The sequence below is a fragment of the Ipomoea triloba genome, chromosome 2, assembly GCF_003576645.1.
Source record: "Ipomoea triloba cultivar NCNSP0323 chromosome 2, ASM357664v1".
Classification (NCBI taxonomy): Eukaryota; Viridiplantae; Streptophyta; class Magnoliopsida; order Solanales; family Convolvulaceae; genus Ipomoea; species Ipomoea triloba.
Window position 1 is genome coordinate 7,908,165 of NC_044917.1, and position 27,600 is coordinate 7,935,764.

General features: G+C 36.0%; 5 protein-coding genes and 2 non-coding genes across 8 annotated transcripts in view; 6 read left to right on the plus strand and 1 right to left on the minus strand.

The window, feature by feature from the left end:
* The window catches only part of LOC116010378 (CRS2-associated factor 2, mitochondrial), a 3,898-nt gene extending 3,048 nt beyond the window's left edge, over positions 1-850 (plus strand). The window contains exon 6 of one of the 2 annotated variants that reach the window (XM_031249762.1): positions 429-850. The gene's annotated coding sequence lies outside the window, so the exon portion shown is untranslated. The remainder of the gene's footprint in view (positions 1-428) is intronic. The other variant, XM_031249763.1, reaches the window with a different exon arrangement.
* LOC116010379 (1-acyl-sn-glycerol-3-phosphate acyltransferase-like) lies at positions 266-4,194 on the minus strand. Its single transcript, XM_031249764.1, has 6 exons — positions 4,052-4,194; positions 3,526-3,870; positions 1,127-1,276; positions 941-1,039; positions 771-863; positions 266-687 (listed from the first exon to the last, which is right to left on the minus strand). The coding sequence occupies exons 2-6, from the start codon at positions 3,853-3,855 to the stop codon at positions 448-450; spliced, it is 912 nt and encodes a 303-aa protein (XP_031105624.1). The 5' UTR covers positions 3,856-3,870; positions 4,052-4,194; the 3' UTR covers positions 266-447.
* A 1,312-nt stretch (positions 4,195-5,506) lies between these two features.
* Positions 5,507-5,577, plus strand: TRNAG-GCC. Its single transcript has one exon. It is a non-coding gene; the product is annotated as a tRNA-Gly (tRNA).
* Positions 5,578-8,516: 2,939 nt separating this feature from the next.
* LOC116009828 lies at positions 8,517-11,712 on the plus strand. Its single transcript, XM_031248970.1, has 5 exons — positions 8,517-8,932; positions 9,777-10,566; positions 10,662-10,905; positions 11,128-11,190; positions 11,356-11,712. Exons 1-5 carry the CDS (start codon positions 8,590-8,592, stop codon positions 11,434-11,436), a joined length of 1,521 nt encoding a protein of 506 aa, XP_031104830.1. The 5' UTR covers positions 8,517-8,589; the 3' UTR covers positions 11,437-11,712.
* Positions 11,713-14,316: 2,604 nt separating this feature from the next.
* On the plus strand, positions 14,317-14,387 carry TRNAG-GCC. The gene has a single exon. It is a non-coding gene; the product is annotated as a tRNA-Gly (tRNA).
* Positions 14,388-17,326: 2,939 nt separating this feature from the next.
* On the plus strand, positions 17,327-20,522 carry LOC116009832. The gene is made up of 5 exons (XM_031248976.1): positions 17,327-17,742; positions 18,587-19,376; positions 19,472-19,715; positions 19,938-20,000; positions 20,166-20,522. The coding sequence occupies exons 1-5, from the start codon at positions 17,400-17,402 to the stop codon at positions 20,244-20,246; spliced, it is 1,521 nt and encodes a 506-aa protein (XP_031104836.1). The 5' UTR covers positions 17,327-17,399; the 3' UTR covers positions 20,247-20,522.
* Positions 20,523-23,866: 3,344 nt separating this feature from the next.
* LOC116010525 lies at positions 23,867-27,235 on the plus strand. Its single transcript, XM_031249971.1, has 3 exons — positions 23,867-24,469; positions 25,241-25,369; positions 25,632-27,235. The coding sequence occupies exons 1-3, from the start codon at positions 24,077-24,079 to the stop codon at positions 27,132-27,134; spliced, it is 2,025 nt and encodes a 674-aa protein (XP_031105831.1). The 5' UTR covers positions 23,867-24,076; the 3' UTR covers positions 27,135-27,235.
* The last annotated feature ends 365 nt before the right edge of the window (positions 27,236-27,600 follow it).

A 27,600-nucleotide genomic window follows, 5' to 3' on the forward strand; every position in this document is an offset into this window, starting at 1 on the left:
TTTTTTTTTTTTTTTTTTTTTACATTGACGGAGGAAGAGGAAAGCCTCATCCAAAACTGGGGGGAAGAGGTAGTCACCATGTTTATTTTTTATTGGAAAATGTTGTTTACTCATAAATTCTCTAATGATGTGATTTATAATCATTGAGCACCTATGAATTAGTTGATTACACAGACTTGTAATAAATGGCTAAAGTGTATTGAATCTTGACATGTTAGGAGAAAAAATTAGGAATTAGGGGGAGAAATTTTGGATTGGCCAGAGGGAGTATAATAAAGTGACTAGATTTACAAATTAGTGTACTATTTTAAGAACCAAAAGTGATTCTTACTCCATTTTAAATTGACAATTGATATATCATTATTGCATAGATAGAACTTGACATTATAAATACATGTATGGAGAGCAATATTCTTACAGAGTTACAGATTGTGCCAGAAACTCCAGCTATTCTACAAGAGGCTTTTGAGAGTGCGGCAGGTTGTTGACATAAACATCATGTACCAATCTTACATAGTCCCCGGTTTTGTCAGCCGTCCAATCATCAGTACTGATTGGAGGAAGAAGCTTGATGGTGAGGGGAGCTGGGCGTACATGCAAGCTACCTTTCCTCCATGCCAGGTGAGTCCCTGTGAAGATGATTGGAACTATTGGGAGACGCGTTTCCAATGCCAAGTGCACAACTCCCTGCAACCCAACCACAAATTCTCCAGTTGAACATATTTTTAGATTTGGTATTAAAGTAGGAAGAGTTCAAGAATCTAGCTTACCTTTTTGAATGGCAGTAAGCGCCCATTCTGTGATCTTGTACCCTCTGGGAATATGATTAAAGATAAATTGTTATCAACCACTGCACGAGCAGCCTGTTTCAGGGACAGCAACCGGTCAGCCAAGAAAATGATGAAACTTACAAGGGGAAGCAGACATTATCTTGCCATACCTTCTTCATGGATTCAATAGCAGCAGTTGGATTAGAACGGTTGATTCGGAGATGGTTTGCTAAAACATAGAGCTGTCCAAAGAGTGGGTAAAATATGATCTGAACAGAAAGAAAATAATAATAAGAGTTTCAGACAATGAGATATGTAATGAGTCAAACAGACATGCATAGGTGCAAAAACCTAACCTCTTTCTTTGCAATGCCAACGGTACCGGTAGGGGTCAACCACATAATGAGAAAGATATCGATGGGGGATGCATGATTGCACACATAAATTGCCCTCTCCTTACAGTATTCTGCATTTTCAATCTTTATCGGATTTCCTAGAATCCACATCTGTAAACCCACGTAACAATCATACATCTATCTGTTAAACAAATGAATGAGTTTTACTACATGTATTTTCAAATGTAGAGGGTTCTAATAAGCTATTTTTTTTCAGGTAAGTCCTAATATAAGTGTTTATATCAAGAATGGAAGTACAGATGAACATTTTCCCAAATGAATTGAAGCTTTTAGAGCAAGGCCATCAGTGGTTCATAGCGGGTTATTGTCAGAAGTGATAGTGAGGTGGATGAGAGATAGAAGAAGAGAGAAAAAAAAAAGTTCATTCTGCAAAAGAGGGGATAATGGCAGAAAATGGGCCCCACTAACATTAACATTCAGCCTCATCACGCGTGTGTGATGGGCAATTAGTGCACCCAGCGGGCGCGTGCACTGCCATTATCCCCGCTGGGCGCGTCAGGCGCGCCTGACTTTTCTTTCTTTTTTTTTTAAATCATATTTATTACTCCCCCGTCCCTAATTGTTTGTCTCATTTACTTTTTGCACGGGTTTTAATGCAACATAACAAATGATATTAACTTTCCAATTTTGTCCTTCAAAAGTATGTGTAATTTGTACAAAGTACAATTGTACTTGTCTCATAATGGTCTAAAAAGTTGAAAAGTCAAAAAGGTAAATTGGGAAATGTAGAATGATAGTTATGTTCAATTTTAGAAAGAGGATACTATTTTGGGACAAACTAAAAATGAAAGTAAGACAGGTAAAATGGGACGGAGGGAGTATTATTTTTTTCTCTCTCCCCCATTTTCTCTTTCTTAATCACACTTACAAAAACTCCTCAATAACCGTGAAATATCCCCACTGATAAGGATGCTCTTACCATTTCAGTCAGACCAAGTACAAAAAGCAGTGGTTGTTGATAGGACATCAGATATAATGATTCATGAATTTAGTAATCCCATAAATTGAATGATGAATCCACTACCAAGTCAAGTCATAATGAGGTGTAATCTGTTAGACAAAAAGTATCATTTGCAGCAATGATTTATTGAGAAAGGTACATAGAATTGTTTGAGTCTAGGATAATGCATGACATGTCATGCCAAGACAAGACAAGTTAATCAACTCATTTCACCTTAAGATGGTAGGGAAAGGGAATACATCAAAACAGGAACACAATCAAACATTATTCTCTTCTATGTTTTCTTCTTCTTCTCCTTTAGTTTGTTTCATAATATTTTGTGGTAAAAGAGATATTGGTGTTCTATACTAAATTGGATGGTATTATTAGAATATAGCATAAATGTCCTCATAGGTAGCTTGATCGGTTGATTCTTGAGTAAAACTGCACCCAAGATGTAGGAGGATTGAATCCGGGTAGCCATAGTATTAGTGCTGGGTAGCCATAGTATTAGTGCTGGAGGGCTGATTGATAAGTCATGAATAGAAATGTAAGAAAGAGAATTTAATTCATGAATAGAAATGTAGGAAAGAGAATTTAATTAATACTAAGGATGTGTTTGGAAGCCTGAAAAATGATTTCTGAAAATCATTTTCCGGGCTTTTGGTGTTTGGCTACACTTGGAAAACCCAATCAACAGAAAATGACTTCCAAAATGGCGGAAAATGACTTCCGCCCAATTTGGACGGAAGTCATTTTCCGCCGTTCAATTTCCAGCCGAAACCATGTGGTTTCCGCCGAAAACTAGAGCACGTGGTTTTCGGTGGAAACTAGATATGGTTTCTGCCAAAAATCGGAGGTTGTTTGTTTGTTTGTTTTTTTAAAAAAAATAAATATTAGTTTTAGTATTATTATAAATATTTTAATATTTTAAATAAAATAATAAAAATAGATAATTATACAATTCTACTCATTTTCCAAAAAATGAACCAAATACACAAAGACAGTTTCCAAACTACATCCAAACACTAGAAATAAACCTATTTTCTAGAAAATGATTTATTTTTCAAAAATCGTTTTCCTACTTTCCAAACACAACCTAAGACTTGTTCTAGGGACTAAATATGTCTTTTTCCAATCAAATAATAAATTTATAATCACTGTGAGTTGAAAAGGAAATATTATTCATTTTATTAATATCATAATAGTTACTTAAAAAGACAACCTTTTTTTATGATTAAGCATACAATTTTTTATTCCAAAAAAAAAAAATCACTTTACTGGATAATTACGGCATCATCTACTGACAATATATTTGCATAAGATGCTACTCAAACACAAAATTCTAAACAAACTGTCCAGTTTGAATTCTATAAATTAAAAAAAAAAAAAAACTTACCAACATTTTACCAGTGACATGGCCGTAGATATTGCCCTGTCTAATCCTCTGATACGGCCATGGCAGAAGCGGAAGCATGATTAATGCCCATATCAACGTGGTGACCATCATTGAAACGAAGCACACAATGATTCTGATCCACGATATCAACACTGAAACCCACCCATCGTCTTCCTCGTATACATCATCATCATCCTCTGCTTTCTGCTTCTGCTTCACCTCCTCCTTAACTATTTTTGCAGGTTTATCCAAATCCACGCCCGAACCCGCCTCAAAATAGCTCCCAAATCTCCTGCTTCTCACAAACGTACCTACCCCAAAATTCTCCATTCCCTCAACTCGCCTCTGCATCAACAAATGAATAACAAAGCCGGTAATCAACAAACTTCAGTCTTTCTCCATTAAAATGGCAGAAATGACCAAAAAGGTTCAATCTTTCGAGACAAAACCATTTCAAAAAAACAAACATAGCTTCCAGGTGTCAAAAGAATAAAAGTTATTAAGTTCGTTGGAAACTACGGCTTACCCAGAATTGTTATATGGAAGTGTGGGCAAAGATCACTGAAACGGAAAAGGGAAGCTCAAGCTCAAGTCAAGTGTTGCTTGCAAGTATGCAAGAAGCTAAGGAAACAAGAAGTCAATAAGTATATACAAACGATGTAGACGCCCAATTCCGTGCTCCTATTCGATTGGATAACGTATGGCCATTTCCCATTTTCATAGTCTCTCTCATTCCACGTTAGGTAACATTTGATTTAGACCCACAGTCAAAACATTGTACACCATTGTTTGGATGATATAATGAGTTGTTTGATTCCACGTAGTTGCAATTTAATTACAGTCTAATTTTTTGGCCATCTGAATTACAGTGTTTGGTTGAATTGTAATTCATACCCTCCTCATTTGAATTGCAATTCAATGGGAAATGAAAGGTAAAAGGGAGGAAAATGATTTTTTATCCTTGGTTATTATTAGAATTATTGTTATATTAGGATATTTTAGTCTTTACACCATTTTTTCCATTCTTATTTTCAATAATTTTATTCATTCCTACCAAACAATATAATTTGAATTCCTTACTTTATTACACCTTATTCTTTTTCAACCGAATTACAATTCATTACTGCAGTCATTTGCTCTCCCACAATATGACCCTGTTAAAATGATGCTGGATCAGGTACCTAAAACAAAAAATATTTTTGAGCTTTTTGCACATAGTCATTTAAACCCTAAACCTGAGGGTCCCTCACCCCCTGCCTTGGGGATTGCGGGATCAGTAACTCAGAGTCTGAGTGCTTGCTTTTTGCCCTAAGGTTGAGATCCTTCCCTATTAAGGATTCAAACCCGGGTATTTGATGGGTCACTACACCCACACTTAACCTTTTGACCACTGATCGAGCTATGTCCCGGGAGCACTCGGCCCGCAAACATGATTGTTTATGAGGGAGTATGACTTAAGTTTGCATGGTGCAGATTGTTAGGAGCCTGAGCTATGAGGACCAGACAACACTATACATTAGGCTGAGCCAGATATTTAAGGAGAGGCAGCTTGGGAATTCATTAGCCTGATGGAATGAAGTTCACATACACAAACACAATTGGATCAACCTTTAGCTTGATGCCACTGTGATACCAGCCCTGAGATTTGAAGGGATGGTGTATAGAATGATTGATTGATACTGGGAAAGAAATCTCCTCTGATCTGATATTACTTGTTTTTGTAAAACAGTGTGGAAGGCATGCATGCATGCACTTAAACATGTATGTTTGTTCTCCTGAGCTAAATCTGATTTCTTCAATTCTTTAAAAAAAGATGAACACCTTTGGTTTTTAGAATTTCTTTTCTATTGGTCTTATCTGTAGCCTACAGCTTGAAACTTCATGACAGAATACAAACTATTGCAACCTATATTGCAATCTAGGTTCTTAGAAGAAGAGACTGACAATTATAACTAATATATTCGAGATAGTAAGCAAGGTTGCACCAGTGGTCTAGTGGTAGAATAGTACCCTGCCACGGTACAGACCCGGGTTCGATTCCCGGCTGGTGCACTCTGAGGAGCTGTGATGAATTCGCGCATGAGTGGTGATTGGGTCGCCACGATTTGTCTGAATAATACTGGACGACTATCAGCGCATCTGAGCCCTTACTTTTTGTGACTTTTGCATTTTTATTTCCACTAAAATCTCTCCACTTTGTGTAACACAATTTTGTCCTCAAAAAAATACTAATACGGAGTACTATTTTAGTAAATAATAATAATGTAGCATGACTTGATTAGCTCTTTTACCTTATCAAATAATGGAAGTAAAAAATATATTTCAGAGATAATTTTTTTTTAAAGGTGGTTGATCGTGTGTAAGACAAGTGATACTTTTTTATGAGTTAACAAATATTACATTTTCACTAAGAAAAAGTAACATTGTGTGGTAAATAATAATAATGTAGCATTGTGTGGTATCCAAGCTACCACTAACTTCTTTCCTACTTCCAAACACCAAAAACTCAAAAAATGATTTCTGAAAATTATTTTTCGATTTTCCAAACACACCCTTAATCTAGGAATGGAAAATAATATTTGGTATTCACTTTTTGATGTAGCATGACTTGATTAATTCTTTTACCTTATCAAATAGTGGAAGTAAAAAATATATTTAAGAGATAAAGATTTTTTTTTAAAGGTGGTTGATCGTGTGTAAGACAAGTGATACTTTTGATGAGTTAACAAATATTACATTTTCACTAATAATAAGTATTGTATGAGACTGTCTTATCATAAAACATTCAATATTTTTTAGTTAAAATATAATATTTTTATGAGTGCATAAAAAAGTATTAAGTATATTGACTCTTTGTGCTTCAATAGGTTGAGAAAGTAGTTATGAACAAATACTACATTGTAATATAGTAAGTAGTATTAAAAAACGTATTTAATTTACCTAAAACTATTACATGTTTCACGCTGACTTTTTTATTGATATCTTTTTAAAAATTAATTGATATTTTTTTAATAAAAATGTAATGTTTTTTAGTAAAGAAATTAGTATCATATGTTTGAAATTCGTTTTACATTTGTTTTTAGGATGCATTCCTTCCCAAAATAAATGACAAATTTTTTTATCCATGATTGGAGGATAAAGAATGTACCTGGAACTTTTTTCATAAGGAATATACCTTAGTAGCTTCCCTTCTTACTTCAACACTTGACACTTTGGTAGGCCGGAATATACCATTATACCAATTCTTATATCATGGATTAGGATTTACAGTGTACTTTGAATTTTGGTGCATAAATATGTGCCTTATATTATAAGTTTTTATATCTTGTATTATGAAATTATGTACCTTAAGTATATAAATATGTAAATGAAATAAATTAATGATTGTATCTTACTTAGGAAATAAAAAACTTTTAAGATATTGTGTTTCACACGTAAAAAGAAGACGGTGATAAAGTGTTTCTTTGCTTGTATGGAGTGTTAGGCCGGTTTCTTATACGAGATCCAAGTTGCTAACAAGTCATACACTCATACAACGGTTATTGAAATGGTTTTAAAGTTGAAGAATCTTGAAATAAGAGGTTGGAAAGTGAAAAATAATATTGCAAAAGTTTTTTCAATATAAAAGTGATAATAATACGTGAATTTCATATTTTATCCATCAAATTTTAAAGGATTTTTTTTTTTTAATTTTTTGTCAGGTTGAGACGGAAACCTAACATTGGGAACCAAACACATCACTTAACTCATAACTAGAGGGTTAAATATGTATACGTTCATAATTGAGCAATTGAATTAGAACTTATGTACACCTCAAGGACCAAAAATGTAATTTTCTTTTTAATTTATAAAAAAATTAACATTATATTATATTTGTTAAATAATTAAAAAAAAATGTATTTTATTTTGTATGTGGCATGCCGCATGCCAAATTAAGAGTTTGCCAGAAATTTGTTACTTATCTATAAATAATGTAAATTGTACACACTTTTATGCTAAACGATTATTGTATAACTTTTTTATTCGATGTTTTTTTAGTACTACCGACTCTATTACAATGTACTATTTGTTCATAACTACTTTTTCAACCTACTGAAGCACAAAGAGTCAACAGTCGCCTCCACTGAGTCAAAGAATGCTACTTTTTATTCGATGTTTAAAAAAAAAATGTATAAATTTGAAATCTAAAATTGCAGAAACCCTATTTGGACCAAACATTCGAATCCATGGATCTAATTACAATGGGCCGCAAACTTGTTGCTCTCCCCAATTTCTCAACTGTTATACCCTACACCACGGTGCACGTACGTAAAACGATGTCGTTTCGGTGTTAGTAGACGCGAACGCGAATGACTTAGGGAATTCATTATCTATAATGCACATAATCATTATCTATAATACACAAAACGTTTTCCTAGAATACACAGAATGTTTGCCCAGAATACAAAGAATATTGACACAAAATACACAAATGTTAGTGGACGCGAATGACTCCAGAAAATTCATTATCTATAATACACATAATTATTATATAGAATACACAGAACGTTTGTCTAGAATACACAGAATGTTTGCCCATAATACACAGAATATTGACGCAAAATACACAGAACTCATCCTCATAAAAATTCGAATGTACAAACACATCACAACATGTGTTACTAACATGAAATCACAACATGTGTTACTAACATGAATACACAGAACGGTTGCCTATAATACACTGAACGGTTGCCTAAAATACACAGAATGATTGTCTGGAATACACAGAATATTAACATAAATACAGAGACCGGCCAAAACGGAAAACATGATTTCTAAAAAAAACGGACGATTAATTTACAATGCTCAAAACGACGTCGTTTATTTACGTGGTGCACAGTGCTATGTGCACCGTGGTGCACAGTGCTATCTGCACAGTATAATTTGCCCCAATTTCTAACGCGCCATATTTTCGTTTTCTTCAAATATTTTTTGGCGCAATTTCCCAAATCAACACATCTTCTCTCTCGCACAAATGCTCACCTTTCGCATCCCAAACCCTCGTTGCTTCCACCACTTCACATGGCGGATTTTGAACCTCCATCTTTCTCTCTAGGGCTCGATGACGAGCTCGATTCCGAGCCCAATTCTACTCCGGTACCTGTTCCATCTCCAAAACGTGCTAAAAGATTTCCAGCCAGTCTCCGGACAATTGCGGAGGATAATGACGATGATTTTGAGTTGCCGGGTCCGGGTCCTGACCCGAAATGTACGGATCCACCGCCGACACTGAAGCGCCTCCGACGTGGGCCCACCTCCTGCAAACCCACACCACCCCCCGAAAATCGGAATGCCAAGGAGGAGACGTGGCGTGATGTGGAAGACGAGATTGAAGAGTTCTCTTCCCAGGAAGATCGGCCTGAAGGTAAAAATATTTCAGCTTTTTAGTACTATTTCCTTTTGCCCTTTTAATTTTGCAATGTATGTTTTCATATTTTGAAATTATTTCTTGTAATTTGTCACTTGTCGAACATAACCTATGCTCCGTTAGAATCTTTTTAGGGTAATTACTGTTGGACGTTTATGTTTTTGCAATAACATAAAGAAGATAAATGAAGTATGTGTAAACCTATCCCAATTTGTGAGTTTATTTCTGGCGTGGTTTACATATTTCCAGATTTTGGAATGAAATTGAAGTATGGTGAGCTTGAGTAATATCTGCTACTGCAAAGTGATGCTACAATGCTGAAAAGCAGGAGGTTTTTGTTTACATAGTATTAAACTACACTTAAAATGACTGCATTCCCTCTGTTTTTCCATGAAAATTGTGTTTCAGTGTCAAGATTCCAAATTTCACTAACATCCGCAACATGTGTGTTTGAGAATTTATCTTTTTTCTAAGAAAGAAAGACAGGTTAATGTGATTCATGACTACTTATTCATAGTTATGTGTTTTCATTAATAATATTTTGCACATACCCCTAGTCAAATTTTGCATTGTTCTCTATTATTTCTAAACCCTATTTATGGTTTAATATTGTACTAGTTTCATTATATGCCCTATTGCCCTGGTTCGTTTAGTTTTCTTACTGAAAGAAACTGGTAATTCTCCATGTCTACTGCAATTTCTGATCAATTTGGTCATTTGGTGCATACCTTTTTATGTAATTTATAACCACTAAGTTTGCCACACTTTCTTATTTTCTATAAAAAAAAAATTAGATTTACATATTTGATAGCAGCCCCTAATTTTTTATATTAATTATCAGGTCATCCAAAAACCGTTAGGTCTGTATGTAGCAGTTCTAAAATTCCATTACACCGTCATGGGGAATTTTCCTCGCAGTTAGCCAGCCAAAGTACTGTGAAAAGGAGAAGAGAGGATACAGATTCTTTGGCATTTGAAAATATGGAAAAAAGTGACAATAAATTTGTATCCCCCAAGTTAACTGTTAGTCCTCTTAGAAGGTTCCAGTTGATTGATTCGGATTCAGATTCAGATGATCCATCCATAATTGAAAATCGGAAGAAAGATGAGAAAGTAGAGTCACCCAGTCAATGTGCGGTCTCAAACAAACAGAGCACAGCTAAAACATCTCATGCGGCATCCCAGACCGATGATTTGTGGAAGGGTTTTATGACAGAGAAGGACTTCCATATTGCTACCCCTGCTTTGGATGAAGTTTGTGATGAATATTTTAGATCTATGAGAGGTAGGGATGACATTCAGAATGTAAATGAAGGTTATCACCCAAAGAACAGTTTTGCTGAGAACAGTATGCAACAAAGGCATACAAGTCTTCTCTTTCCTGCTCATAGATCTATGAGAGGTAGGAATGACATTCAGAATGCAAATGAAGGTTATAACCCAAAGAACAGTTTCTCTGAGAACTGTATGCAACAAAGGCACACGAGTCCTCTCTTTCCTGCTCATAACTATTTTTTCAACAATGATTTAAGGATCCAAAAGCTAGTTCAAGACCGTCTGCGCCACTTTTTTCCCTTGAGTGCCAATAATAGCCAAGGAAGCAAACAAAATGAAGGATCAGTTGATTACATGTATGTGCTCATATCTGTGCATTTTAAGTCTGTCAACTTGCATCACTTTCTATCACTTCTCTGTAACTGTTCCTTTCCCTGATTTTTTTTTTCAGAGGGCAATTTTCCCTTGGAGGACGTCCTGAGAAGCGAACTGTAAAGGTTGCAGCTGAGGCAAGCTCAACAAAGAAGGGCAAAAAGAAAAATAATCCTAACGAGGCATCTCAAGCGGATGTGGGATGGGTGAACCCTAAGAACTCTGATGGGGTTCCAAAGGATGCTGGCAAGAGAAGGGTGCATGCAGCAGTTGGTAAATCAGCTTCAGCTGGGCATTGGTTCACGGCTGCAGATGGAAAGAGAGTAAGTTCAAGTTCATTATAAGTATCATTGATGATCTTCAGAAGTTCTCATCGTTATTTTCTGCATTTTGTCATGTTCATTATACATAGATGCCAAATGAAGTCTAGGATTCAATTACTTTGATCTTGTTCCTTTAACACTCTTGAAATTAATGGTGTCTCATCATTCTCATGTTGCTATTTATTAACCAAATCGTGCAATTAACTTAACACTGTTTACCAGGTTTATGTCACCAAAAACGGGCAAGAGCTGACTGGCCAAATCGCCTACAGACATTATAAAAAGGTAGGTTTCTATCTATTCTTTCCAAATACGCTACATTAACATTCAACTCTTCATGAATTGTTTCACATTTGGCTTACCAACCTTTTGGATGTCAGCACCATTTTATCAACTGGTTAACATGAATGGAAGAGTTTTAGTAATTGTGTGTTTGTTGATGGCATGCAGGAGAGCGGAGCAGGGTTCAAGAAGTCGAAAAAGAAAGCAACTGCCAATAAGAAATCATCTACCAATAACAAGAAGAGATAATGCAACTCCCATGGTAGATGGTACCACACTACCACTAAATTTCAGATGTCCACATCACTGTTGTAAATAACATGTTTCTATCAATTTGGATATCAACATACAGTTTTGATATTACATTGGTGATTCTTTTCTTGTTTAAAATAGGAAAAAAATGCAATTTGCATCCTTTTAAGAAAATTTTGAAGAGTCCGATGTGAAGCTTCTCTCTAGTTGGGTCTTGTGAGTATCAGACATTGATCTTCTTATTTAATGTTCTGTTGTGTTATTTTTATTTCACATTCACAAATCTTGTAGGATTGAGGTGTGAGTCTTTAGGGAGATTTTGCCTTGTGTGCACAAAAAGGGTCAGAATTCTTGAGGTTGTGACATGATAGAATACAAAAATATTTTAATTAATTCATTATTTATAGGAAAATGAGATGTAGAGTGTGATGAGTCAGCAGTGGCCAAGTGTGAGGCCACGTGGTAACTCCCTCGGATACTTTTGTAGCGTACTAAAATATGGACACCCACTCGGATCTCTGACCAGACCAACCCCACGTACCGTGCAACTCTTGCTGCCGCTAATCGACGCCAACTTCAATTACTATATTACTTTTACTCCCAAATCTCTCCTACTCGCACTTAGCGCGTGTCGCTACCACTGCCTCTACGTTCCTTTAATTGCTTCAATTAAACGCATTAATAATGCAATTCCGCCCTATAATCATTATTGGTTAGCAATAATTATGGAGAAAAGCAAGCCCACATCCTCTCCAAACATCACTCCTACCCACACTATGCCTAGTGCGTAGTGCCCATCATCACCATACAAAATAGCTTTTGAATGTACTTTATACGAGTTCAAATCTTGTATAAAATTTATATGATTATAAAATACTCCCTCTGTCTCATTTTACATGTTCTATTTACTATTTATTGATCAAACCAATGCTTTCTTCTTTCTTTATTTTCTTTAGTAATTTTTTATTATTTTTAAATTTAATTTCATATTATAAGAGCTCCGACCGACAGTCAGATGACTAACCCACATTATAAGAGAGAGTTTTTTTTTTGGGTTTACCCAAAGGTATCCCTCCGCCAGAGGACTAACCCTCGTCCCAACGGTCAGCACACTAAGTATTATAAGAGAGTTAGTTTTTTTTAGGTTTACCCAAAGGTATCCTTCCGCCAGAGGACTAACCCTCGTCCCAACGGTCAGCACACTAAGTACTATAAGAGAGTTAGTTTTTTTTTGGGTTTACCCAAAGGTATCCCTACGCCAAAGGACTAACCCTCGTCCCAACGGTCAGCACACACTAAGTGGTAGGGGACTGGCCAAATGGTTTGCTCCATTCACATGGGTGAGAGTCGAACTCCCAACCTCATGCTTAAGGGACAAGGTACTAAACCACCACGCCAACCATATTGGTTATTATAAGAGAGTTAGTAATATTAGTATTTTCACCCGTGCGTTGCACGGAATGAATTTGTTATAATATTTTAAGAAATATTTGAATCGATATACAATTATATAAATTATAACATCGAATATGAGTATGAATAAGTGTATAAATTCAATTATAGTATGAGTCTTCCTTGCATGCAACAAATATCACAAAAATTCAGTGTTCTAAAATAAATGTATAAATGCAATAGGTAGATACTTTACATTATTGCATCATNGTCAAAACATTGTACACCATTGTTTGGATGATATAATGAGTTGTTTGATTCCACGTAGTTGCAATTTAATTACAGTCTAATTTTTTGGCCATCTGAATTACAGTGTTTGGTTGAATTGTAATTCATACCCTCCTCATTTGAATTGCAATTCAATGGGAAATGAAAGGTAAAAGGGAGGAAAATGATTTTTTATCCTTGGTTATTATTAGAATTATTGTTATATTAGGATATTTTAGTCTTTACACCATTTTTTCCATTCTTATTTTCAATAATTTTATTCATTCCTACCAAACAATATAATTTGAATTCCTTACTTTATTACACCTTATTCTTTTTCAACCGAATTACAATTCATTACTGCAGTCATTTGCTCTCCCACAATATGACCCTGTTAAAATGATGCTGGATCAGGTACCTAAAACAAAAAATATTTTTGAGCTTTTTGCACATAGTCATTTAAACCCTAAACCTGAGGGTCCCTCACCCCCTGCCTTGGGGATTGCGGGATCAGTAACTCAGAGTCTGAGTGCTTGCTTTTTGCCCTAAGGTTGAGATCCTTCCCTATTAAGGATTCAAACCCGGGTATTTGATGGGTCACTACACCCACACTTAACCTTTTGACCACTGATCGAGCTATGTCCCGGGAGCACTCGGCCCGCAAACATGATTGTTTATGAGGGAGTATGACTTAAGTTTGCATGGTGCAGATTGTTAGGAGCCTGAGCTATGAGGACCAGACAACACTATACATTAGGCTGAGCCAGATATTTAAGGAGAGGCAGCTTGGGAATTCATTAGCCTGATGGAATGAAGTTCACATACACAAACACAATTGGATCAACCTTTAGCTTGATGCCACTGTGATACCAGCCCTGAGATTTGAAGGGATGGTGTATAGAATGATTGATTGATACTGGGAAAGAAATCTCCTCTGATCTGATATTACTTGTTTTTGTAAAACAGTGTGGAAGGCATGCATGCATGCACTTAAACATGTATGTTTGTTCTCCTGAGCTAAATCTGATTTCTTCAATTCTTTAAAAAAAGATGAACACCTTTGGTTTTTAGAATTTCTTTTCTATTGGTCTTATCTGTAGCCTACAGCTTGAAACTTCATGACAGAATACAAACTATTGCAACCTATATTGCAATCTAGGTTCTTAGAAGAAGAGACTGACAATTATAACTAATATATTCGAGATAGTAAGCAAGGTTGCACCAGTGGTCTAGTGGTAGAATAGTACCCTGCCACGGTACAGACCCGGGTTCGATTCCCGGCTGGTGCACTCTGAGGAGCTGTGATGAATTCGCGCATGAGTGGTGATTGGGTCGCCACGATTTGTCTGAATAATACTGGACGACTATCAGCGCATCTGAGCCCTTACTTTTTGTGACTTTTGCATTTTTATTTCCACTAAAATCTCTCCACTTTGTGTAACACAATTTTGTCCTCAAAAAAATACTAATACGGAGTACTATTTTAGTAAATAATAATAATGTAGCATGACTTGATTAGCTCTTTTACCTTATCAAATAATGGAAGTAAAAAATATATTTCAGAGATAATTTTTTTTTAAAGGTGGTTGATCGTGTGTAAGACAAGTGATACTTTTTTATGAGTTAACAAATATTACATTTTCACTAAGAAAAAGTAACATTGTGTGGTAAATAATAATAATGTAGCATTGTGTGGTATCCAAGCTACCACTAACTTCTTTCCTACTTCCAAACACCAAAAACTCAAAAAATGATTTCTGAAAATTATTTTTCGATTTTCCAAACACACCCTTAATCTAGGAATGGAAAATAATATTTGGTATTCACTTTTTGATGTAGCATGACTTGATTAATTCTTTTACCTTATCAAATAGTGGAAGTAAAAAATATATTTAAGAGATAAAGATTTTTTTTTAAAGGTGGTTGATCGTGTGTAAGACAAGTGATACTTTTGATGAGTTAACAAATATTACATTTTCACTAATAATAAGTATTGTATGAGACTGTCTTATCATAAAACATTCAATATTTTTTAGTTAAAATATAATATTTTTATGAGTGCATAAAAAAGTATTAAGTATATTGACTCTTTGTGCTTCAATAGGTTGAGAAAGTAGTTATGAACAAATACTACATTGTAATATAGTAAGTAGTATTAAAAAACGTATTTAATTTACCTAAAACTATTACATGTTTCACGCTGACTTTTTTATTGATATCTTTTTAAAAATTAATTGATATTTTTTTAATAAAAATGTAATGTTTTTTAGTAAAGAAATTAGTATCATATGTTTGAAATTCGTTTTACATTTGTTTTTAGGATGCATTCCTTCCCAAAATAAATGACAAATTTTTTTATCCATGATTGGAGGATAAAGAATGTACCTGGAACTTTTTTCATAAGGAATATACCTTAGTAGCTTCCCTTCTTACTTCAACACTTGACACTTTGGTAGGCCGGAATATACCATTATACCAATTCTTATATCATGGATTAGGATTTACAGTGTACTTTGAATTTTGGTGCATAAATATGTGCCTTATATTATAAGTTTTTATATCTTGTATTATGAAATTATGTACCTTAAGTATATAAATATGTAAATGAAATAAATTAATGATTGTATCTTACTTAGGAAATAAAAAACTTTTAAGATATTGTGTTTCACACGTAAAAAGAAGACGGTGATAAAGTGTTTCTTTGCTTGTATGGAGTGTTAGGCCGGTTTCTTATACGAGATCCAAGTTGCTAACAAGTCATACACTCATACAACGGTTATTGAAATGGTTTTAAAGTTGAAGAATCTTGAAATAAGAGGTTGGAAAGTGAAAAATAATATTGCAAAAGTTTTTTCAATATAAAAGTGATAATAATACGTGAATTTCATATTTTATCCATCAAATTTTAAAGGATTTTTTTTTTTTAATTTTTTGTCAGGTTGAGACGGAAACCTAACATTGGGAACCAAACACATCACTTAACTCATAACTAGAGGGTTAAATATGTATACGTTCATAATTGAGCAATTGAATTAGAACTTATGTACACCTCAAGGACCAAAAATGTAATTTTCTTTTTAATTTATAAAAAAATTAACATTATATTATATTTGTTAAATAATTAAAAAAAAATGTATTTTATTTTGTATGTGGCATGCCGCATGCCAAATTAAGAGTTTGCCAGAAATTTGTTACTTATCTATAAATAATGTAAATTGTACACACTTTTATGCTAAACGATTATTGTATAACTTTTTTATTCGATGTTTTTTTAGTACTACCGACTCTATTACAATGTACTATTTGTTCATAACTACTTTTTCAACCTACTGAAGCACAAAGAGTCAACAGTCGCCTCCACTGAGTCAAAGAATGCTACTTTTTATTCGATGTTTAAAAAAAAAATGTATAAATTTGAAATCTAAAATTGCAGAAACCCTATTTGGACCAAACATTCGAATCCATGGATCTAATTACAATGGGCCGCAAACTTGTTGCTCTCCCCAATTTCTCAACTGTTATACCCTACACCACGGTGCACGTACGTAAAACGATGTCGTTTCGGTGTTAGTAGACGCGAACGCGAATGACTTAGGGAATTCATTATCTATAATGCACATAATCATTATCTATAATACACAAAACGTTTTCCTAGAATACACAGAATGTTTGCCCAGAATACAAAGAATATTGACACAAAATACACAAATGTTAGTGGACGCGAATGACTCCAGAAAATTCATTATCTATAATACACATAATTATTATATAGAATACACAGAACGTTTGTCTAGAATACACAGAATGTTTGCCCATAATACACAGAATATTGACGCAAAATACACAGAACTCATCCTCATAAAAATTCGAATGTACAAACACATCACAACATGTGTTACTAACATGAAATCACAACATGTGTTACTAACATGAATACACAGAACGGTTGCCTATAATACACTGAACGGTTGCCTAAAATACACAGAATGATTGTCTGGAATACACAGAATATTAACATAAATACAGAGACCGGCCAAAACGGAAAACATGATTTCTAAAAAAAACGGACGATTAATTTACAATGCTCAAAACGACGTCGTTTATTTACGTGGTGCACAGTGCTATGTGCACCGTGGTGCACAGTGCTATCTGCACAGTATAATTTGCCCCAATTTCTAACGCGCCATATTTTCGTTTTCTTCAAATATTTTTTGGCGCAATTTCCCAAATCAACACATCTTCTCTCTCGCACAAATGCTCACCTTTCGCATCCCAAACCCTCGTTGCTTCCACCACTTCACATGGCGGATTTTGAACCTCCATCTTTCTCTCTAGGGCTCGATGACGAGCTCGATTCCGAGCCCAATTCTACTCCGGTACCTGTTCCATCTCCAAAACGTGCTAAAAGATTTCCAGCCAGTCTCCGGACAATTGCGGAGGATAATGACGATGATTTTGAGTTGCCGGGTCCGGGTCCTGACCCGAAATGTACGGATCCACCGCCGACACTGAAGCGCCTCCGACGTGGGCCCACCTCCTGCAAACCCACACCACCCCCCGAAAATCGGAATGCCAAGGAGGAGACGTGGCGTGATGTGGAAGACGAGATTGAAGAGTTCTCTTCCCAGGAAGATCGGCCTGAAGGTAAAAATATTTCAGCTTTTTAGTACTATTTCCTTTTGCCCTTTTAATTTTGCAATGTATGTTTTCATATTTTGAAATTATTTCTTGTAATTTGTCACTTGTCGAACATAACCTATGCTCCGTTAGAATCTTTTTAGGGTAATTACTGTTGGACGTTTATGTTTTTGCAATAACATAAAGAAGATAAATGAAGTATGTGTAAACCTATCCCAATTTGTGAGTTTATTTCTGGCGTGGTTTACATATTTCCAGATTTTGGAATGAAATTGAAGTATGGTGAGCTTGAGTAATATCTGCTACTGCAAAGTGATGCTACAATGCTGAAAAGCAGGAGGTTTTTGTTTACATAGTATTAAACTACACTTAAAATGACTGCATTCCCTCTGTTTTTCCATGAAAATTGTGTTTCAGTGTCAAGATTCCAAATTTCACTAACATCCGCAACATGTGTGTTTGAGAATTTATCTTTTTTCTAAGAAAGAAAGACAGGTTAATGTGATTCATGACTACTTATTCATAGTTATGTGTTTTCATTAATAATATTTTGCACATACCCCTAGTCAAATTTTGCATTGTTCTCTATTATTTCTAAACCCTATTTATGGTTTAATATTGTACTAGTTTCATTATATGCCCTATTGCCCTGGTTCGTTTAGTTTTCTTACTGAAAGAAACTGGTAATTCTCCATGTCTACTGCAATTTCTGATCAATTTGGTCATTTGGTGCATACCTTTTTATGTAATTTATAACCACTAAGTTTGCCACACTTTCTTATTTTCTATAAAAAAAAAATTAGATTTACATATTTGATAGCAGCCCCTAATTTTTTATATTAATTATCAGGTCATCCAAAAACCGTTAGGTCTGTATGTAGCAGTTCTAAAATTCCATTACACCGTCATGGGGAATTTTCCTCGCAGTTAGCCAGCCAAAGTACTGTGAAAAGGAGAAGAGAGGATACAGATTCTTTGGCATTTGAAAATATGGAAAAAAGTGACAATAAATTTGTATCCCCCAAGTTAACTGTTAGTCCTCTTAGAAGGTTCCAGTTGATTGATTCGGATTCAGATTCAGATGATCCATCCATAATTGAAAATCGGAAGAAAGATGAGAAAGTAGAGTCACCCAGTCAATGTGCGGTCTCAAACAAACAGAGCACAGCTAAAACATCTCATGCGGCATCCCAGACCGATGATTTGTGGAAGGGTTTTATGACAGAGAAGGACTTCCATATTGCTACCCCTGCTTTGGATGAAGTTTGTGATGAATATTTTAGATCTATGAGAGGTAGGGATGACATTCAGAATGTAAATGAAGGTTATCACCCAAAGAACAGTTTTGCTGAGAACAGTATGCAACAAAGGCATACAAGTCTTCTCTTTCCTGCTCATAGATCTATGAGAGGTAGGAATGACATTCAGAATGCAAATGAAGGTTATAACCCAAAGAACAGTTTCTCTGAGAACTGTATGCAACAAAGGCACACGAGTCCTCTCTTTCCTGCTCATAACTATTTTTTCAACAATGATTTAAGGATCCAAAAGCTAGTTCAAGACCGTCTGCGCCACTTTTTTCCCTTGAGTGCCAATAATAGCCAAGGAAGCAAACAAAATGAAGGATCAGTTGATTACATGTATGTGCTCATATCTGTGCATTTTAAGTCTGTCAACTTGCATCACTTTCTATCACTTCTCTGTAACTGTTCCTTTCCCTGATTTTTTTTTTCAGAGGGCAATTTTCCCTTGGAGGACGTCCTGAGAAGCGAACTGTAAAGGTTGCAGCTGAGGCAAGCTCAACAAAGAAGGGCAAAAAGAAAAATAATCCTAACGAGGCATCTCAAGCGGATGTGGGATGGGTGAACCCTAAGAACTCTGATGGGGTTCCAAAGGATGCTGGCAAGAGAAGGGTGCATGCAGCAGTTGGTAAATCAGCTTCAGCTGGGCATTGGTTCACGGCTGCAGATGGAAAGAGAGTAAGTTCAAGTTCATTATAAGTATCATTGATGATCTTCAGAAGTTCTCATCGTTATTTTCTGCATTTTGTCATGTTCATTATACATAGATGCCAAATGAAGTCTAGGATTCAATTACTTTGATCTTGTTCCTTTAACACTCTTGAAATTAATGGTGTCTCATCATTCTCATGTTGCTATTTATTAACCAAATCGTGCAATTAACTTAACACTGTTTACCAGGTTTATGTCACCAAAAACGGGCAAGAGCTGACTGGCCAAATCGCCTACAGACATTATAAAAAGGTAGGTTTCTATCTATTCTTTCCAAATACGCTACATTAACATTCAACTCTTCATGAATTGTTTCACATTTGGCTTACCAACCTTTTGGATGTCAGCACCATTTTATCAACTGGTTAACATGAATGGAAGAGTTTTAGTAATTGTGTGTTTGTTGATGGCATGCAGGAGAGCGGAGCAGGGTTCAAGAAGTCGAAAAAGAAAGCAACTGCCAATAAGAAATCATCTACCAATAACAAGAAGAGATAATGCAACTCCCATGGTAGATGGTACCACACTACCACTAAATTTCAGATGTCCACATCACTGTTGTAAATAACATGTTTCTATCAATTTGGATATCAACATACAGTTTTGATATTACATTGGTGATTCTTTTCTTGTTTAAAATAGGAAAAAAATGCAATTTGCATCCTTTTAAGAAAATTTTGAAGAGTCCGATGTGAAGCTTCTCTCTAGTTGGGTCTTGTGAGTATCAGACATTGATCTTCTTATTTAATGTTCTGTTGTGTTATTTTTATTTCACATTCACAAATCTTGTAGGATTGAGGTGTGAGTCTTTAGGGAGATTTTGCCTTGTGTGCACAAAAAGGGTCAGAATTCTTGAGGTTGTGACATGATAGAATACAAAAATATTTTAATTAATTCATTATTTATAGGAAAATGAGATGTAGAGTGTGATGAGTCAGCAGTGGCCAAGTGTGAGGCCACGTGGTAACTCCCTCGGATACTTTTGTAGCGTACTAAAATATGGACACCCACTCGGATCTCTGACCAGACCAACCCCACGTACCGTGCAACTCTTGCTGCCGCTAATCGACGCCAACTTCAATTACTATATTACTTTTACTCCCAAATCTCTCCTACTCGCACTTAGCGCGTGTCGCTACCACTGCCTCTACGTTCCTTTAATTGCTTCAATTAAACGCATTAATAATGCAATTCCGCCCTATAATCATTATTGGTTAGCAATAATTATGGAGAAAAGCAAGCCCACATCCTCTCCAAACATCACTCCTACCCACACTATGCCTAGTGCGTAGTGCCCATCATCACCATACAAAATAGCTTTTGAATGTACTTTATACGAGTTCAAATCTTGTATAAAATTTATATGATTATAAAATACTCCCTCTGTCTCATTTTACATGTTCTATTTACTATTTATTGATCAAACCAATGCTTTCTTCTTTCTTTATTTTCTTTAGTAATTTTTTATTATTTTTAAATTTAATTTCATATTATAAGAGCTCCGACCGACAGTCAGATGACTAACCCACATTATAAGAGAGAGTTTTTTTTTTGGGTTTACCCAAAGGTATCCCTCCGCCAGAGGACTAACCCTCGTCCCAACGGTCAGCACACTAAGTATTATAAGAGAGTTAGTTTTTTTTAGGTTTACCCAAAGGTATCCTTCCGCCAGAGGACTAACCCTCGTCCCAACGGTCAGCACACTAAGTACTATAAGAGAGTTAGTTTTTTTTTGGGTTTACCCAAAGGTATCCCTACGCCAAAGGACTAACCCTCGTCCCAACGGTCAGCACACACTAAGTGGTAGGGGACTGGCCAAATGGTTTGCTCCATTCACATGGGTGAGAGTCGAACTCCCAACCTCATGCTTAAGGGACAAGGTACTAAACCACCACGCCAACCATATTGGTTATTATAAGAGAGTTAGTAATATTAGTATTTTCACCCGTGCGTTGCACGGAATGAATTTGTTATAATATTTTAAGAAATATTTGAATCGATATACAATTATATAAATTATAACATCGAATATGAGTATGAATAAGTGTATAAATTCAATTATAGTATGAGTCTTCCTTGCATGCAACAAATATCACAAAAATTCAGTGTTCTAAAATAAATGTATAAATGCAATAGGTAGATACTTTACATTATTGCATCATATTCATTAATTTAATTACTTGTCGATTAGTTATTGCATGATCTTGAGGTACACTTATATTTTGATATTCAGTAAGTATAACTATATTAGAGAAAAATTTACATGGGAGGAATGGGATAATCAGTTGAGTAATTGTTGGTTGACCGTAGAGCGTTGTGTTGGAGGAAGAAGATGATATATAGTGAAGATGATATTGCCCTTCACTATATATCATCTTCTTCCTTCAACACGTTGATATTCTCTGGACAAATAACTGTTGGAAAAAAATTAGCATAAAATGACATTTTACTGGCAATATTGTGGTACAAATATATGTGGGGTCCACTTTCGATTTGGGTCGGGTCAAAGTGGATTCGTGTTCTTCGTAGTTAGACGAAAAGATTGATATATCGTACGCTCAAAACTGATAATGGGTGAATGAAAAATTGGTTCTCAAAGTTGACCCGTTTGAGTTAGAAAAATTTAGAGAAAAACCTTTCAAGTAACTTTTGTCCCACATTGGTTTGAAAAGTGGTTTGCACCACTACTTATACAAGAGTTTTTCTAAGGCTTATTGAATTGTATAGCATTGAGGCTCTCTCTCGCGCGCAAGAGGGGGGGGGTGCAAATGAAATCCCAAAATGAACTTAAAAAGGCTTGACTCGTGCGCCGACAACTGCATGCATGCACGAATGTTACAATATTACACAAACCATAATATTATAGGTCTGTTTTGGGCGGGAAGTTAAAACCGAGGATATTGTTTTTATTAATAGTATAGATTGCATTGCAGATAATATTATAGGTCTGTTTTGGGCGGGAAGTTAAAACCGAGGATATTGTTTTTATTAATAGTATAGATTGCATTGCAGAGAAATATATGTACTGAATTATAACCATTAGTAATTCTAGTCTAGAATTATATTACGAATAGGAACGTAGGGAAGAATATATTTTATTAGGAATTCTATTTTAATTTACAATTGTATTAGGGATAAGAATTGTATTACCATATTTTACAATATTACGCAAACCATAATATTATAGGTCTGTTTTGGGCGAGAAGTTAAAACTGATGATATTGTTTTTATTAATAGTATAGATTGCATTGCAGAGAAATATATATACTGAATTATAACCATTAGTAATTCTAGTCTATATTACGAATAGGAACGTAGGGAATAATATATTTTATTAGGAATTCTATTTTAATTTACAATCGTATTAGAGATAGGAATTGTATTATCATATTTTACAATATTACGCAAACCATAATATTATAGGTCTGTTTTGGGCGTGAAGTTAAAACTGGGGATATTGTTTTTATTAATAGTATAGATTGCATTGCAGAGAAATATATATACTGAATTATTACCATTAGTAATTATAGTCTAGAATTGTATTACGAATTGGAACGTAGGGAAGAATATATTTTATTAAGAATTCTATTTTAATTTACAATTGTATTAGGGATAGGAATTGTATTACCATATTTTACAATATTACGCACACCAAAATATTGTAGGTCTGTTTTGGGCGAGAAGTTAAAACTGAGGATATTGTTTTTATTAATAGTATAGATTAAAAAAATACGAAATTTTTAATATTAAAATTCCAAATTATCAAAAAATCAAATTAATTAAAAAGAAGAAAGAAGTGGGCCCTCATTTCTCAATAGAATATGACAGTGACACTTGGCTAGCTTCTTTTTTTTTTTTTTTTTTTTTTTAAATAAGCACAAATCATTCAAACATCAAAATCTAGGATGGCTTTGGTTGGGTACTGAGTACCATGGAAAGATAGCAATCAGTACACGAAAAAGTTAAATGCACGCTCCCAGCCAGCGCGTGGGTCATCGCAACGCCACCATAGACGTCAGGTTATGTTTTATTTTAGGTTGAAAAACGACAATTTTTAGCTTCCGGTTAAATCATGCGACGACGCTGTAACCAGCTACGAAGATGACTAATAAAAACCCATCAATTTTGCTCTTCTCACGTATATACTGTAATAATAGACGTTGACCGCACCACTCTTAAACGCAAACAATCAATCGCATATTCCCCACTCTGTGTTGCCATTTCTTCTTCGTTCTCCACAGGCTCACGAAACTGGTGTGGTGTATTATGATTATCGGTTTCTCGAAGATAAAAAACAGTTCTTTAATGGCTGAATCTGTGTCGAGGCTATGAAGATCACCGGCGCCACTGCTGGGCTCCCTGCAATCCCGTCTTCTAAACCGCGGGATCCTGATCCTCCTCAGAAGCCGCGAAAACAGGCTCGCCGGAGAATCAAGAACTCCGGCGCCGGAGTGCGGCTGCGGAAGGACGTCGGCGGCGGGGGATCTCAGGGGAGGAGGAGCCGCCCCGAGACGCCGCTTTTGCACTGGAAGTTCAACGAGGGTGTGGAGGGGGACAATGCTTGTGGTGTTGTTGCGGAAGAGGTGTCGCCGCCGGAGAATCGCCGGAAATTTCAACGGAAACATAGAGATGCAGTTTCGGTCAGGAGGCTTGCCGCCGGACTGTGGCGGCTGCAATTGCCGGAAGTGGCTAGTAATGGAGTGGAAAAATTAGGGTTCCAGGTAAGCTATCTTTTATTCCTTTTACTATTTTAGGGCTTTTTCCATTTTCTACACTTTGGATTAAATGAAATTCCTTTATCTCAGATTCCATTTTTTGACTGCCTTTTACTGCAAATCTTTTTTCTTTTAACTCACATTTATGCTTGCCTTCATTACACAAGTACATTATGGATTCTTCAATTAAGGATTTAATGAAAGAAGTAATGATTTTGTTATCTTTGGATTGTGCTCAAGACCCTAATTAGAAAATAGGTTATGAGGTTTAGTTGCAGTATTGATGATTTGATGATATCCTTGTTGGATCCTATGATGTACCATTGCTGATGTTCCATTTACCTCTGTTAGTCTGTTAGCAATAATTACTAAGATGTACTTCTACTGATATTAGATAAAAGTACCATTTTTTTTGAGTGACTAAGGAAACCATCGCGACAAGGGTAAATCCCGTATTGTGACCCTAATCAGACCAAATAAACCAACCTAGGTTAATTTGTCCATAGTTGATTGGCTCAAACCAAGAAGGTCAATAGGCTGGAGTTAAACTTGTAATCTTGTGGTTACCACGTAACCTGTCTAACCAATTTGATTGGATTGCTCCAAAGTACCAGTTTTGCTTACAAGATAGTTGTCAATGTCAGTATTTCTGGTGACCCTGATCACTGCCTTTAATGTTTCTTCTGATTTTAGCTGTTTGAGCCTTGAGGCTACCAAATCTTGTTCTGAAAGTTGGGGAAGTTGAATTTCATTTTGCTGTTCCTCTCTTCGATGCAGGCTGGAGTTCATCATCTTTCGGTCCCTTTTCATGGCCATCATCGTTGTAAAGTTCACGACTCTACACTTAAGGATCAAGTACAGAGTCCTCGTTCTGTCTCCGGTAAAAGAGATGGGTTCTTGTCTAAGGTATGCCATTCCCTTTTCATTTGTAACGAAGATCGTATAAGTGTGCTTTTAGAGATCTGACGCTAAAGAAGTGTATAAGAACTAGAGGATATTGTGGCATGGCCTAAATTTGCATGCTGTTATTGCTTGATAATCAATCTGTTAGAAAATGTTGGTATCTCAATAACTGTATTTTCATGATTCATTCTTATATGGAATATATGATATTATCCAGCTTCTGTTTTGTTTCTGCATTAATTCGCGTTTTACTCGTTTTTTGTAGCTTGAGCCTTCATTTCAGTTTTCCAACACCGCAATGGAGGGAGCAACAAAGTGGGATCCTATCGGCTGGAAAGCTGCAGAAGAAACGAAACAGATTCGTGGACCCCAAAAGCGGCGTGATCAACAAGCGCATACTCCCAGAGTGATATCTGTCCTCGAGGCAGAGCTAGAGCAAGCTCGAGCTCGAATTCAAGAACTCGAGACAGAGCGGAAATCATCCAAAAAGAAACTCGAGCAATTTTTGAAGAAACTCAGTGAAGAAAGGGCAGCGTGGAGAAGCAGAGAGCACGAGAAAATTCGGGCGATTTTAGACGACTTGAAAGCTGAGTTGAAGAGAGAAATGAAAAACCGGCAAAGGCTGGAAATAGTTAATTCCAAGCTAGTTAATGAGTTGGCTGACGCCAAGGTATCGTTGAAACGTTATATGCAGGACTTGGAGAAAGAGCAGAAGGCGAGGGAACTCATAGAGGAGGTGTGCGATGAACTAGCGAAGGAAATCGGGGAAGACAAGGCTGAAATCGAAGCATTGAAGAGGGAATCCGAAAAGCTCCACGAGGAAGTGGATGACGAGAGAAAGATGCTGCAGATGGCCGAGGTTTGGCGTGAGGAACGGGTTCAAATGAAGCTAGTCGATGCCAAGGTGACACTAGAAGATAAGTACTCGCAGATGAACCAATTGATAGTCGAACTAGAGTCGTTTTTAAGGTCTAGAGGCGCAACCCCAGATATCGAAGAGATGAAAAAAGTGGATCAGCTTCGACAAGCAGCTTCCCATATGAATATCCACGATATTCAAGAATTCAAGTACGAGCCCCCAAATCCAGGCGACATTTTCTCCGTTCTTGAAGATGTTTATTTTGCTGAAGCGAACGAGAAGGATATCGAAGCTTCTGAAGTTCATACAATCAGTCAAGATAATGTAAGTACGCTTAATAAACCCAATTTCCCGAGCCATTGCAATGAATACGTCGCCCAGAGTGAACTAGACGAAGAGGGGACCGAGTGGGAAACCATCAGCCATCTCGATGAGCAAGGATCGAGCTATTCACCTGGTGCGAGTGATCATTCTCTAAACAAGAATTGCCAGCTCAGCGATGGCGATGGAAAACCAGTGGTCGATATCAGCAAGGTTTGCCCTATACCTATACCAAATCAGCAACTGAAAATGTCCTCGATATCCAGACTATGGAGATCCCGCCCCAGCAATGGTCAGAATTACAAAATCATATCGTTGGAGGGAATAAAGGGGGGGAGGTATTCCAATGGAAGACCTTCTAACGGCGCTATCATGTCCCCCGAGTTAGGCTCGGGGAAAGGCGGGCTTAGCCCCTCAGAGCAATGGAGCTCGCCTGACTCGGGCCATCCTCATTTAACCCGAGGCATGAAAGGGTGCATTGAGTGGCCGCGAAATTCACAGAAGAGCAGCTTGAAATCGAAACTGCTGGAGGCAAGAATGGAGAGCCAAAAGGTCCAGTTGCGACATGTACTAAAACAGAAAATTTAGAGCTGAGATTTTAAGAGAGTTAAAGCAAACCAGGAAGGCATTTCTTGCTTTTACTTGTAAGCTACTCATCTTCTGTTTAATTTAAACTATTACCTGCAGAATGTATTGTCTATGCATCCAACAAATATTTAATTCTGTCGTGAATAGGGATGACAACGGTACGAGTGCAGCTCGTGAAATCATTGATTAGGGGTGGGATCCTATGAGTTTAGGATTGATATGGCGAAGCTGGGATCACTTAAGTTAAAAAAAAAATAAAAAATACAATAATGAAGTTACAACAATGCTGAAAAATATATGCAACTAAAAATTGTAAAATTAAATTGAGAGGTTTCTTCAAGGAGTGTTTTTAGTGCTTTCTAAAAATGCATATACATTCAGAACATGGGTAACATAAAATTTTTACTTTTTTTTTTTTTTTGAAAACAAAATTTTTACGTAAATATGTTACATGACAAAGTAGAGA

Bases quoted from the DNA above. Each gene is read 5' to 3' on its own strand.
- LOC116010379 (XM_031249764.1), bottom strand. From the start codon at position 3,855: ATGGAGAATTTTGGGGTAGGTACGTTTGTGAGAAGCAGGAGATTTGGG. The intron at 1,040-1,126 runs GTTAGGTTTTTG...CTTTCTGTTCAG, and splicing joins TTGGCATTGCAAAGAAAGAG to ATCATATTTTACCCACTCTT. The intron at 688-770 runs GTAAGCTAGATT...GTTGGGTTGCAG, and splicing joins GCTTACTGCCATTCAAAAAG to GGAGTTGTGCACTTGGCATT.
- LOC116009828 (XM_031248970.1), top strand. From the start codon at position 8,590: ATGGCGGATTTTGAACCTCCATCTTTCTCTCTAGGGCTCGATGACGAG. The intron at 10,567-10,661 runs GTATGTGCTCAT...TTTTTTTTTCAG, and splicing joins GAAGGATCAGTTGATTACAT to AGGGCAATTTTCCCTTGGAG. The intron at 10,906-11,127 runs GTAAGTTCAAGT...ACTGTTTACCAG, and splicing joins CGGCTGCAGATGGAAAGAGA to GTTTATGTCACCAAAAACGG.
- LOC116009832 (XM_031248976.1), top strand. From the start codon at position 17,400: ATGGCGGATTTTGAACCTCCATCTTTCTCTCTAGGGCTCGATGACGAG. The intron at 19,377-19,471 runs GTATGTGCTCAT...TTTTTTTTTCAG, and splicing joins GAAGGATCAGTTGATTACAT to AGGGCAATTTTCCCTTGGAG. The intron at 19,716-19,937 runs GTAAGTTCAAGT...ACTGTTTACCAG, and splicing joins CGGCTGCAGATGGAAAGAGA to GTTTATGTCACCAAAAACGG.
- LOC116010525 (XM_031249971.1), top strand. From the start codon at position 24,077: ATGAAGATCACCGGCGCCACTGCTGGGCTCCCTGCAATCCCGTCTTCT. The intron at 24,470-25,240 runs GTAAGCTATCTT...TCTTCGATGCAG, and splicing joins TGGAAAAATTAGGGTTCCAG to GCTGGAGTTCATCATCTTTC. The intron at 25,370-25,631 runs GTATGCCATTCC...CGTTTTTTGTAG, and splicing joins GAGATGGGTTCTTGTCTAAG to CTTGAGCCTTCATTTCAGTT.